The following is a 12,602-nucleotide window of genomic DNA, read 5'->3' on the forward strand; positions in this document are numbered from 1 at the left end:
TATTATGCACCCCATACCCATCTTGTGGGCGTAGTGGAAAGGGTTACAGAGGCACATAATGGGCTCAGGGACTGAACCCCACAATTCATTTAGCTAAGCAAGTTACAATCTTGATGAGCTAGTTACAAAATTCAATATAAGTCGTAACATCATCAATGGGTTCGAGATCGACCTACGAGTACAGTTTCTAAATTAAGCAACTAACATATGTGGAGAGTTAGTGTCACAATTGATATGTTTGTCCTGCACAACGCCCCCCATCCAGTGGGCAGCGGTGGATAGGTTACAATCACTCAGTTACTACCTACAGTTAGCAAAATGGGGATATTTGGCTAAAATTTCTGGTAGTTTGCTTTTTTTATAGCATGCCACTTCTTTAACTATCTGTACATGGTACGTGTACTATACAGTACTTCTTTACGTCCCTTCGGCTCATTTGCGTTTCCAATTTCCACCTGTGTCGTTATCCTGCTTTCTCTCAATCTGCAGAAGCTATCCTTGTCCATCTTATCTATTCGCCTCAGTATCTTGTATGTTGTAATTATATCCCCTTTTCTATCCTCTAGGTGTGAGATTTAGTTCCATTAGTCTGTCTTCGTAGCTTAACCCTCTTATCTCTAGCACCAAACTTGTTGCAAACCTTTGTACTTTTTAAATTGTGTCTTAAACTTCAGACGGTGCCGATTTTATGCTGGTGATGTGTATTCCATTATCGGTCTAACAAATGTAGTATAGATTACCTTGAAAGAGTCCTGAGTCAGGTTTCTAAACAATGTTCTTATATTTTCTAGTGTCCAGTATGTTGCTGATGTCATCCTGTTTATGTGTGCCTCTGGTTTGTGTCGTAATGGAAAATATTATATATATTTTACAACTAATTCCATTCAAACTTCCCTTGAACACTGCTTCGCTTTTTTCCAGCTGTGCTTAAGTCACATTTTGCTAAACACAGCCCGGCCTCATAAACAAAGATCAAATAATCGTTAATTCAGCTGCCAAACCCTGTTTATGAATAAAAACTGTTTCAATGTTGTAAATACTCAGCCGTAAACACTATATTTCACCCACGTACTTCAAATACAAATAATCACCAACAGAACCCAAACACCAAATCTAACCTGACCTATTTCTAATTATACATAGAACGTTAATATTTATATAAATGAAAACATACTAACGTTAATACATAATACCTTAAAATTGATGAATGCGTCTTGGGAATGACTGCAGTTTTAATGATAAGGATAGGTTGCATCAGTTGTGAGTCGTAAGGTGTTTTTCACTAACAAACAGGGGTGATTGATGGCTGGATTAACAACCTGTCCACAGGATATGCTCATTCAAAATAAATATTTTTCAAATATTATTATATACTGCATAAGAATGTGTTGAATAGTTAGGCCAAATTTAGGCCAGGTTTGATAGGTTCTGCTGGCAATTATTTGTATCTGCAGTACATAAATGATACATTTAAATATACATTTAAATAGGTACAATTCGAGCACAGAACGTGAGCAAAGCACTACTCAAGAAAAGTACATACCTTATCCGTTGTGAGCCGTATGTAGTTTTTTTTTATTTGTTTCAATTCATAAACAGGGCTTTGTTGATTGGATTAACACGCTTTTGGCCTTTGTTTAGAGGACGGGTTGCACCACATTATTCAACATCCCTCAACAAAAACAACATAAAGCTCATGTTTGACAACTCATGGTTCTCAGATAAATATATTTAGGTACTCAAAAATAGAAGGTTAGTCAGTACAAAATTCTCAAGTACGGAAGGTAAAGATCCAGCAACACACAAGAAAATTATTTTAGAATTTTCCCATGGAAGCAACAAGTACAGATTTAAACCAGGAACAAGATTAACTAAAGCAGAAACAAATGACACAAGACTAAACAAGATAGATTTAAAATAAGTGTACAGTATATGTATACTGTATATGTATATAGCATGACAGGGCAGATCTCATTGTAATTTTTAAAATGCTTATAAATTTGGAGGATGTTGATCCAGAAAATTTCTTCAAAGGGTCAGATGTAACACAAACAAGGAGAAAGAGTTTCAACGTCAACAAGTCACAATGTAGGACTAAGAACTGGAGATGCTTTTTCACCCACAGGGTTATTAATCCGTGAAACCACCTACCCGCCGATGCCGTAAATGGCAAAATTCTCTTAACTTTTAAGGGAATCAAACAATGTCTGCTCTATGTTGATGTTATTTCATATTGTTGTAATTGCTTAATCTTCTTTATTGTCTTCGGTACTAGGTTTTCCCAGCTTGGCACCTTCTTTTCATAGTTGCTTTTTCATTGTCTCAAATTTTGAAGGTCGATCATATCATAAATATATTTGCTGTAAACAATATTTGCTGTTAACATTTACTTTGACTGTACAGTACTCTATATTGTACTACAAACATGTGAAATATCATGTAAAATGAGGTTACATAAAATATACACACATATATCAAATATACCCTTTATTGTGTGGAGCATGTTGAATGTACCAAAATTTTATTGTACAGAGCACATTGAACATACAAAATTTTAACTGTTTAAAGCACATTGAACCCACTAAACTTTCCTTTTGTGGAAAACATTTAATGTACTAAACTTTCATTGTGTAAAGCTCATTGAACATATTAAACATTTTATTGTGTAAAGCATGTTGAACCTACTAAACCACTTTTATTGTGCAGAATATGTTGTATGTAATAATTTTAAAACATTCTTAGCTTTGTACTTATTCTTTTACATTTGTGCTAATAATTAAAAACATCTTGCATAAAAAAAAGAGGTTATTTCATATTCCCGCTAAGCTGTATGGTGAAGCTTATTTCGTAAGTACAATAAGAACTAAACATAACAATATACTTTGAAAACATAAAACGGTATGGCTGTAATACTAGCATTAAAATGAAAAAAGCATAAAATAGTCTAGCTTATATTTCTAATTCCTGAAGATTCAAGAGACTGCAATTTTCTTGGTTGTATTAAATGCACGTAATATGCGTAGAAAGAAATGTTAAAAATCTTCCATATGGCTATGACACTTCTGTTGCTGAAATTTCCAAGCATTAATTCTTACAAAAAAAAACCCAGTTGAATGTAATGAAATGCCATTTTTTGGGTGAAACCCGGAGGCTCCCCGGAGCTATCAAGGCTGATATGTATATCATTAGACTTTGGCATCAGTCAGTGTGAATGGCGTTCTAGGCCTACCAGGGACCACAAGTCAGAACCTGGCCCCCTCAGAAAGGTATGAGGAGCAATGGCCTATAGAAATGCATATGAGATTTGGAGTATTCTATGTCTGCCATTGACCGGGCCAGGCACCCAGAAAGGTAAGTGCCTCAAAACAGACCCCCTATTCTGGTTAAAACAACTAAAATAGACAAACGAGTAAACAGAACTCCCCAAATGAAAACGAGCATGACGTCACGTGAGCCACGCCGCATGTCTGCACAGCTCCCCCCTGCCCGGGAGGGGGAAGAGGAAGCCCCAGACCCACCGCGCCGGTAATCCACCCTTCAGTTCGAGCCTGAATGTCAAAACAAGCGAAAAACTACTGGCCAGGGGGGAGGGGGGGGGGTTGCTGGGGAGTCCCCCGGGTCTCACCCAGAAAATGGCATTTCACTACATTCAACACTGGTTTTCTGGGGGAAGCCCTTTCGGCTCCCCGGAGCTACATCACCAAAGACAAAAACTAGACAGACTTTCCCGGGAGGAGGTCGGTGCTTGCCCCTCAACTCGAAGTTGAAACAACAGACTGCAACCGCCAACCGAAAGTGACACAGGCCCGATTAGGCCCAGGAACATTTACAAGGTTGCATGCAGCCAGGACCCTGTTCAACCACCAAAAATCCCGTGCCCGAATGTCAGCCCAGGACATGTTACCAAAGACAGCACCCTACGCAGCAAACTTACGAACATCATGGGCATGGGGATTGACTGCAGGCTGGCTAGACCGAATAACCCTGCAGACGACCTGAGAGACCCAAGCCCTAGAACAGGGAAGAAGGGAAACCGAATCAACCCAAAATACATCCCCTGTCACAGAGACCGTGGCGCGTAAATAACGGCGGAGAGCCGCAACTGGACACAACACACGATGCAACCCCGGCCTGACCAACCAAGCATCAACAACCCAAGGACTCCTCCGGATAGCAGCCGTCTCATTCTTCGCCAGAAAAGAAGGAGATGGCTACAAACGGACGAACCAATCACCTCAACCAAAAGAGCAGAAACCCTTGCGCTGGAGGAGAGCATGAAGCTCCTCAACCCAACTCTCAAAGGGCAATACCAACAAGAAAAGAGCCTTAGAAAAACAATCCTGAACCGAAGGGGCCACAACAAACTGAGGAGAAAACAAATAACAGAGCATTCTGTCCAAAGACTAGGACGGCTCAGGCGGCGCATGAGCAGGCCGGAGGTGAAACAACACCCGAGACAGCTTGCGAAACGGTGCAGAAGTAACATCAATACCAAAAGCAAGCTGCAGCGGTTCCGCCAACACCGCACGATACAAGGCGACAGTATTCGGCATAAGATGACGGTTCTGAAACTGCCACGAGAGAAAGGACAAAACAACCTGAGCCAAAAGCGAAGTACAGCGACGAAGAGACAAAAAGAACCGTTAGAACCGCCAGGAAACTTCATACTGCCGCCGAGACGATGCCCACAGGTGGGACACCATCAAAGAAGCCACCTGATCATCATACAGATGGCGATAGACTCGAGTCAAAAAGACCATACATGAAGACTCGATAAGATCGAACCAGTCTCGTAACGGACTGGACCGATCTGCTGAAAAAGGCGGAGCCGCGGGAAAACCTCCGGGTTCGGACACCGAGCAAGCAGCGCCTGAAACCAAGACTAGGCCGGCCACCATGGGGCAAAGAGGACTACTCTTCCCTGGTAAGTCTCCAAGCGAGCCAGGACCTGGAGCAACAGCTGAACGGGGGAAAAGAGGTACAGGAACCCCCCACCTGGACCAGTCCTGCCGAAATGCACAGACTCCGACGGCCTCGCAGTCGGGGAAGGGCGCCACATATACCAGAAGACAACTCGACCAAGCGGACGTGAAGAGGTCCACCTCAGGGCACCCGAACATCTGGCAGAGCCAACTGAATAAGTCGGCGTCGACCATCCATTCCATGGACAGGGGAATGAATCGGGGTAAGCTGTCCACCAGGAAGTTGGATAACGCCCGGACGTGAACGGCCAGGAGAGCCAAACCCCGAGAACTCAGCAGATGAGTAACCCGAAGCGACCAGCCCCAAAGAGCCAAGGACCTCATCGAACCCCTTCGATTCAGGCAATGAACCACCGGGGAGCAGTCTGAATGGAGCCGGATCGTCGATCCGCGGGCAACCTGAACCCTCCGAAGCAAAACCACACCGCTGCAAACTCCCACACCGTGCTGTGGACCCAACAGAAGGATGGACCCCACTGCTCCTGGCCAGCCTGGTGAGCACTGGTCACAAAGCCCCAGCCGAGAGACGATGCATCCGTGAACACATCGAGTGGGGGTTCGGGTAGGCGCCAAGGCACTGAACCCCGAAAAGCCAAAAGAGAAAGCCGGCAACACAGCAGCCGATACAGAGGCCCTCGTGGGTCGAACCCAGTGATTACGAGAGAGGCGGAAGGGACGTCCCCAAAGGAACCAGAACAGCTGACAAAGCCAAACCCGACCCGGCGGGTAGACCATCATTGCAAAGTTCAGGCTCCCACACAGACCTTCGAGTAACCACCACGTGTCCCAGGAGCTCCCCCCCCCCCAAAAAAAAAAAAACATATGCGGGACCACAGCGGAAGGAGAGACTCCAGAGGGAGAGACTCCAGAGGGAGAGACAAGGAAGTGGTCCGAGAGTCTCACACAAGACCCAGCCAAGTCCGAACCTGAAAGGGGACCAGATGGAACTTCCACTAGTTCACCAGGAACCCGAGCCCAGCAAGCTGGGAAAGAACCAAATTGCTGGCAAGCAGACACGAGGACCAACTGGGAGCCCAGACCAACCAGTCGTCGAGGTAGACCAACATCTGAACACCTAAAAGACACAGATGGGCCACCATGACCAGGGTGAAGTGAGTGAACTCACAAGGAGTTAGGTTCAACCCGAGTGGGAGACAACGAAAGAGGTAACCGAGACACCCCACAACAAACCCGAGCCAGTCCCTGAACCCCGGATGAATCGGGATATGCCAATACGCGTCCTTGAGGTCCAGGCACACCATCCAAGAGCCCGGCTCCAACAGAAGCCGGACCTGGGACAGAGTGGTCATCCAAAAGGAGGAGCAAGAAACTCAAAGGTTCAGACAGGGCAAGTCCAGAATGAACCGCAAGTCCGCACAGTCCCGTTTCGGTACTGGAAACAGGCAGGAAACCCACTTGAGACATCATCATTTCGACCATGCTCAAGTGCACCCACTCCACGATGACCCGACAGAGCGCAGGAGAAGAGGCCTGCCCCACCAGCCCCGAATTCCCTGATGGAGAGGGGCCACCCAACGCCATTGCAGACTGCGGGAAACAGCCCACAAATCGTGAGATCAGGCGTGAGCGCACAGAGCAAGCCTCCCCCCAATGCTCATTAATGGGGCGAACCGCAAAAGGATCAACGCCCCGTACGAGAACCCGAACCCGACCAATCATCTTGAGATGATTTTGGGGCTTAGCTTCCTTGTGACCCGGTCCTCGACCAGGCCTCCTCTTTGTTACACATCTCCAGGAAGCAGCCTGTAGCAGCTGTCTAACTCCCAGGTGCCTATTTACTGCTATATAAACAGGGGCATCAGGGTGAAATGAACTCTGCCCATTTGTTTCTGCCTACGCCAGGGAGGCGGGGTACCTATAAGCAAAGCAGGACAGTGGGCATACGGGGAAGCAACCAATCAACCTAGCACGTTGCAGCAATCTATACCTAGCATGCAACACCTGAGTCGCCTGCACCCGAATAATTTCATCAATTGATTGGGTGAATTGAGTCACAAACAAGCAAAAATGCTTGCAGGACTCAGGGTTGAAGGTGTCACGACCCAACAAGCAGCATGACAGAGGCAAAAACAATGAGCGTCGCCCTGAGACAAGAGGACAGAGCAACCCTAAACTCACACAAGATGAGAGGGGACCCAGGGGTTGCATCCATTGGAACCCGTGCACCCCCACGGGGTATCTCAGGGGCCCCTAGACTGGTATCGCTAAGGGTAAGCCCAGGCAGGGTACTGCTAACCGGCGCCCAAGTCTACCAAACAAACTTCTAAAACTGAACCCCCAGAACGTGTCCACTCATGGCAGTCAAGCAGGGGATACCACCAAACACCAGAGGTCAAGATTCTAATATAACAGGGGGCAAGGAACACAAGGCAGCCCTTCCCCCCCACTAGGCAGGAAACAAAAAGAAAAAGAAAAGCCCTGCAAGAGAACAACGTACCCAGGAGGAACAGAGCCAGCCGCTGTAATAGGTGAAAACTAGCTGTGCAGTACCCCGCACCCATAGCAGTGCAAAAACAATCACTTACCCCAAGGTAAACAAGGGAGGATCCAACACACTCCGGGCAGTCAATCACCGAGCAGCAAAAGACTAACAGAGGTAGACCCCAAGCCCCAAGGGCGGTACTTACAGGGCACTCAGGGAAGGGAACCCTAAGCACATGCAGCCCGAGTACCTGTGAATATTACTCCCAGCTTGCACACCCCCGTAAAAGTAGTACTGGACACAAGGCACAGCACAACACGGAGAGAATCTGGAGCCACACGACCATGCCACAATCACATCAGCAGAGAGCTGAAGGGTGGATCGCAGGCTCGGTGGGTCTGGGGCTCTCCCTTCCCCCTCCCGGGGAGGGGGGAGCTGCGTAGACATGCGGTGCGGCTCGTGTGATGTTATGCTCGTTTGCTCGTTTTCATTTAGGGAGTTCTGTCCACTCATTTGTCTATTTTAATTGTTTTAATCAGAATAGGGGTTTGTTTTGCGACGCTTACCTTTCTGGGTGCCTGGGCAGGTCGATGGCAGACACAGAATGACTAATGCCAAAGTCTAATGATATACATATTAGCCTGGATAGCTCCGGGGAGCCGAAGGGGCTCCCCCCAAAAAACTCATGAAACAATGTTAACAAATTGTATATGTATACGCAATAGTATAGTAAGTCTTTGTTGGAAACGTATAAAATGAAAAATCAGCAGCATTCTTAAAGCAGTTAGTTTGCAAAGCTCAGGATGACAACTTTCAATCCCAGAGTTTACTCAGTCAAAATTTGTAACATGATACTGTACCTAGTAAATCCACTTATCCCAAATTAAGTCATTCAAATCACTGTGTGATGTGAACAAATCCTGAGCCAGTCCAAACACCACCTCGTGCGAGTACCTGTTCAGATGATGCGGTAACCTGTTTATATGAGCATGAGATTCACCAAAGACCTTTTACCTATCTTCATCAAATGTTTATAACACGTCTTATAAACACTGACTTTTATACAAAATTTATGTGACTAGGAATTTTGACCTTCCTTCCATTTTTAAAATACTGTATGATTATTGCCAGGTGATCCAAAACTGCTCATGATCTAAACTAGGCTGAATCCCATATTGTACATTAAATTAACCCAGACAGACAACCAAGAGAAACATTCAGTCAACCCTACTTGGCTTCAGGATTGTCTTATCCATGTAGGAGACCTGTACAAAGTATTTGTTGTATCATAACACAAATTTTCAGGCTTGCACAAATATTTAAATACAAAATTCTAACCAACTTTAATATTGGAAAGCAACAACATGATAAAAAAAATAATTTATTAATTATACTAAAGGCTAAGTTGACTCTCGATTTATAATAAATACAGTTTCATTTTGTAAAATATGTCTAATCTAAAGTATTAGCTAATACTAGCAAAGTATTGTTACTAGCTAGGTAGCTTAGCTAGTAACAGTACACAATGGAAGCACAACGGTGGGAATAAGTTGGCTGTCTGGAGAAGCACTGTCTTCAATGCTTTACCAGAATTGTTAAGCTCCCCAGTGTTCAGAGGGGGATGGGGGAAGATAGATATATATATATATACTGTGTGTATATGTGTGTATATTATATATATATATATATATATATATATATATATATATATATATATATATGTTGTACCTAGTAGCCAGAACATCGTACTCGGCCTATTATGCATGGCCATATTTGCCTAATAAGCCAAATTTTCCTGAATTTATATATTTTTCTATTTTGTTTTCTTATGAAATGATATATCTGGCTATTTCATTATGTATAAGTTAATTTGTTTAACCCTTAAACTGCGCATCACATCATATGACGTGTTGGACGTTGTTCCAGTCAACTGCGCATCACGTCATATGACGTGTTGGGAGTACTACGCAAGATTTAAACGGCCCGCGGATACACGGGGTTCACCACACCTTCATCAGGGCTCTTGTAAACAGACGCTATTTTTAAAAAAATTCGTGGGCCAAACTCCCGGGTGTTATTGGCCTCAGTATTGAGTGAACAACCAAGCCTGACGCACGCAGCATGAGCTAACAGCACTGCTGTTCAGCTTGTGACCACAGCATCGCCTAAAAATGCCAAAATATACTTGATCATGCTATTATGTAGCGATGATATTATTACAGAAGATCCCTGACTGTGATAAAACTGACCAGGGTTCTGATAATAGCAGGATTGTGGTGATATTTAGCACTGTGTGCCATGGAGGGAGGAGTAATGCTGTGGGAGGGAGGGTGGTGGCGATGTCTTCTGACTGTGTGTGGCCACCTTTTATTGACTGCACTCATCATACCAGCTTAGTGGTTCGCTATGGTGAACACAAATGTAGATACTGTACTTATATATAACGTGTGTATAGAGGGTATAAACAGCAAGAGAAGGTTGGGAGCCGCCATTTTGTTGAGGGTGGTGCCGTCGTCTGCACGACGACACCGTGCAGACGACGGTGTTGTTTACTGGTTACCACGATGGTCTTTGGGCACTATACCAGTTTATTTGTACAAGTATGGTGAATAAAACAGGTAGATATTTATATATATTGTGTGTATATAGCGTAATAACACCACACAGTATTGTTGGAGGAGAAATATTAGTGTGTCTGGCCTTGAGGGTGGCAGCCATCAGCTGACTGTGTGAGGTCCTACATCTTTGTGCCTTTATTCACCATACAAGCTTAGATGTACAGTTATGGTAAACAAAACATGTAGATACTTATATATAACGTCTGTATATAGTGTATTATAGCAAAAACAGTATTGTGGGAGGAGAATATGGGTGAGTCAGATGACTTGAGGGAGGGTGGGAGTGGCTGGCTGGTACATGGCGGTCACTCCTCGTTACTTTTTGACTCATAATAGCTACTTAGTGGTTCGTTATAGTGAACAAAACATGCAGATACTTATATATGACCTGTGCTTATAGTGTAATAACCGACAAAGTATTTGTTCACTGATTGATGAACATAATTGAATCAACAATATGCACACCATATTTTTGAGTACAGCAATGATTCACTCATTTTATTATATAAATATATCAAACTACACACTATTGAATAATATTACAGCAAAAAACTATGAAAAATCAATCAGAGACATTGAAATAATTAGGTAATTATCTCTTTGTGGCAACTCCGGCCTGACAGTTGGCGAGCAATAGACCGCCTGGGACGCACGCTGAGTCAGCGCCTATTTTTTGCCAGACTTCCCAGCCCTATAGCGGGCAATATATGCCACTTACCATTTTTTTTATTATTTTTCCCATGATCAGTGAACACAAATTAACAGGTTAGGAAGAAAAAATATTATTTTTTTTTTCAAAATTACATGCGCCTGTGGGGAAGAAAGGATATTATACCCCTAGCATGTTAAGGGTTAAATTTGAGTTAAAACTAACATTGATATATGACCAAACCCGACCAACCCTACCTAACCTAACCAAACCTATCTAAACCTAACCTAAACTAACACAACTACATCAATAATTTATGTTCCTAATATAATATAATAATAATAATTAAAATACAGCGTACTGTAAACTAATTGGAAGAAATTTATCGAAAATAAAAAAAAATCACTTTGCCTATTAGGCAAATTGGGCCTTGCATAGTAGGCCAAGAAGTGCATTCTGGCTACACACACACACACACACATTATCAGGTCCCAGGATGATGTGCAGAGCTTAAATAATAAGGTAATTATCAAGAGAAAGCACTAAGCCAGTACAACTACATAGCACTTGGGAGGGATATGAATACAAGGATCTGGGTTAGGAATGAATGAAGGGATGGGACCTAAACACTTGGACAATTGGAGATCGAACACCAAACTGCAAGAAGCGAGGCCATCGTTGCACCGACCAGTCAAAGTTGTTGGGACCAGCTTAAATAATGATTTAATTTAATTGAGTGAGTGCGGGAGTGAGAATATGAGTTAGTGAGAATGTGAGTGAGAGAGAATATGAGTGAATGAGAATGTGAGTAAGTGAGAATGTGAGTGAGTGAGAATGAGTGAGTGAGTGAGAGAGAGGGTAACTTTTTTAAATGAAATTTGAAATATAGTGTAAACAAATGTCAACATTACATAATTGTACTGTACTTCCAGAGTTTTTATAATGCTTATATAATGCAGAGTGACTATGCAATGTTTCGTCTTGCTGCTCTCTTACCAATGACCTGAAAATAAAAAAAAAGTTTTAAATGAAAACATAGAAGATAAACTACTGAACTGCTATACTGTAAACTACATTGCTTGCCAATGGTTATTTCTGGAAAATATATTATGGGAGACAGAAAAAAAACTGGCTCTTGTATTAGTAGAGCCTAATTTAAACTATCAATTTCCTTACTGAATCAAGAACTATTTGTACTGTATTAAGAAATTCCTCAGGAAGTTGAAACAGTGTTCAACTTTTTTTATAATCTCTTCAAATTAAAAAAACCAGCATTGAATGTAATGAAACGCTATTTTCTGGGTGAGCCCCGGAGGGTCCCTAGAGCTATCAAGCTAATATGAGATACATAAGACCAGGGCTTTAGTTAATGGAGTTCGGTCTATCTGGGGACCATGAGCCAAAACCTGGTCCCCTCAGAGAGGCACAGGGAGCAATGGCCCTGGAAAACCGCCCGGTGGTTAGGGAGTTTCCTCAGCTGCCATCGAATGCGGTTAGGCACCCAGAAAGGTAGGCATAACAAAGCAGACCCCACATGGTAAGAAAATTGCAACCGAAAACCAAACAGAGGCAGAACTCCCTCAATTCCGAAGGAAACCAGCAAATAAACTAACATCACACACCATTGCGCCGCTTGTCCATGCAGCCCTTCCCTCCCTGGGAGCGGGAGGAGGGAGCCCCGGACCCCTCTTCCCCCGTGCTGCCTACCTAGCAACACCAGTTCGGACGCTAAGCATAAAAAAATGCGAAAACCGCCGACCAGAGGGAGGGAGGGAGGGAGGGAGGGGTGCCAGAGAGCCTCCGGGGCTCACCCAGAAAATGGTCTTTCATTACATTTAACACTGGTTTTCTATAGGGAGCTCCTTCGACCCTCTGGAGCTACATAACCAAAGATAAGGAAAAGAGGGATG

General features: G+C 43.7%; 1 protein-coding gene across 1 annotated transcript in view; it reads right to left on the bottom strand.

Annotated features, from left to right (window-relative positions):
- Nucleotides 1-2,472: 2,472 nt before the first annotated feature.
- Nucleotides 2,473-12,602, bottom strand: part of LOC123762677 (uncharacterized) — a 39,639-nt gene continuing 29,509 nt past the window's right edge. The window contains exon 7 of the mRNA XM_045749343.2: nucleotides 2,473-11,695. Within this exon, the coding sequence (XP_045605299.2) occupies nucleotides 11,685-11,695 (11 nt within the window). The 3' untranslated portion in view covers nucleotides 2,473-11,684. The remainder of the gene's footprint in view (nucleotides 11,696-12,602) is intronic.

The sequence above is a fragment of the Procambarus clarkii genome, chromosome 27, assembly GCF_040958095.1.
Source record: "Procambarus clarkii isolate CNS0578487 chromosome 27, FALCON_Pclarkii_2.0, whole genome shotgun sequence".
NCBI lineage: Eukaryota > Metazoa > Arthropoda > Malacostraca > Decapoda > Cambaridae > Procambarus > Procambarus clarkii.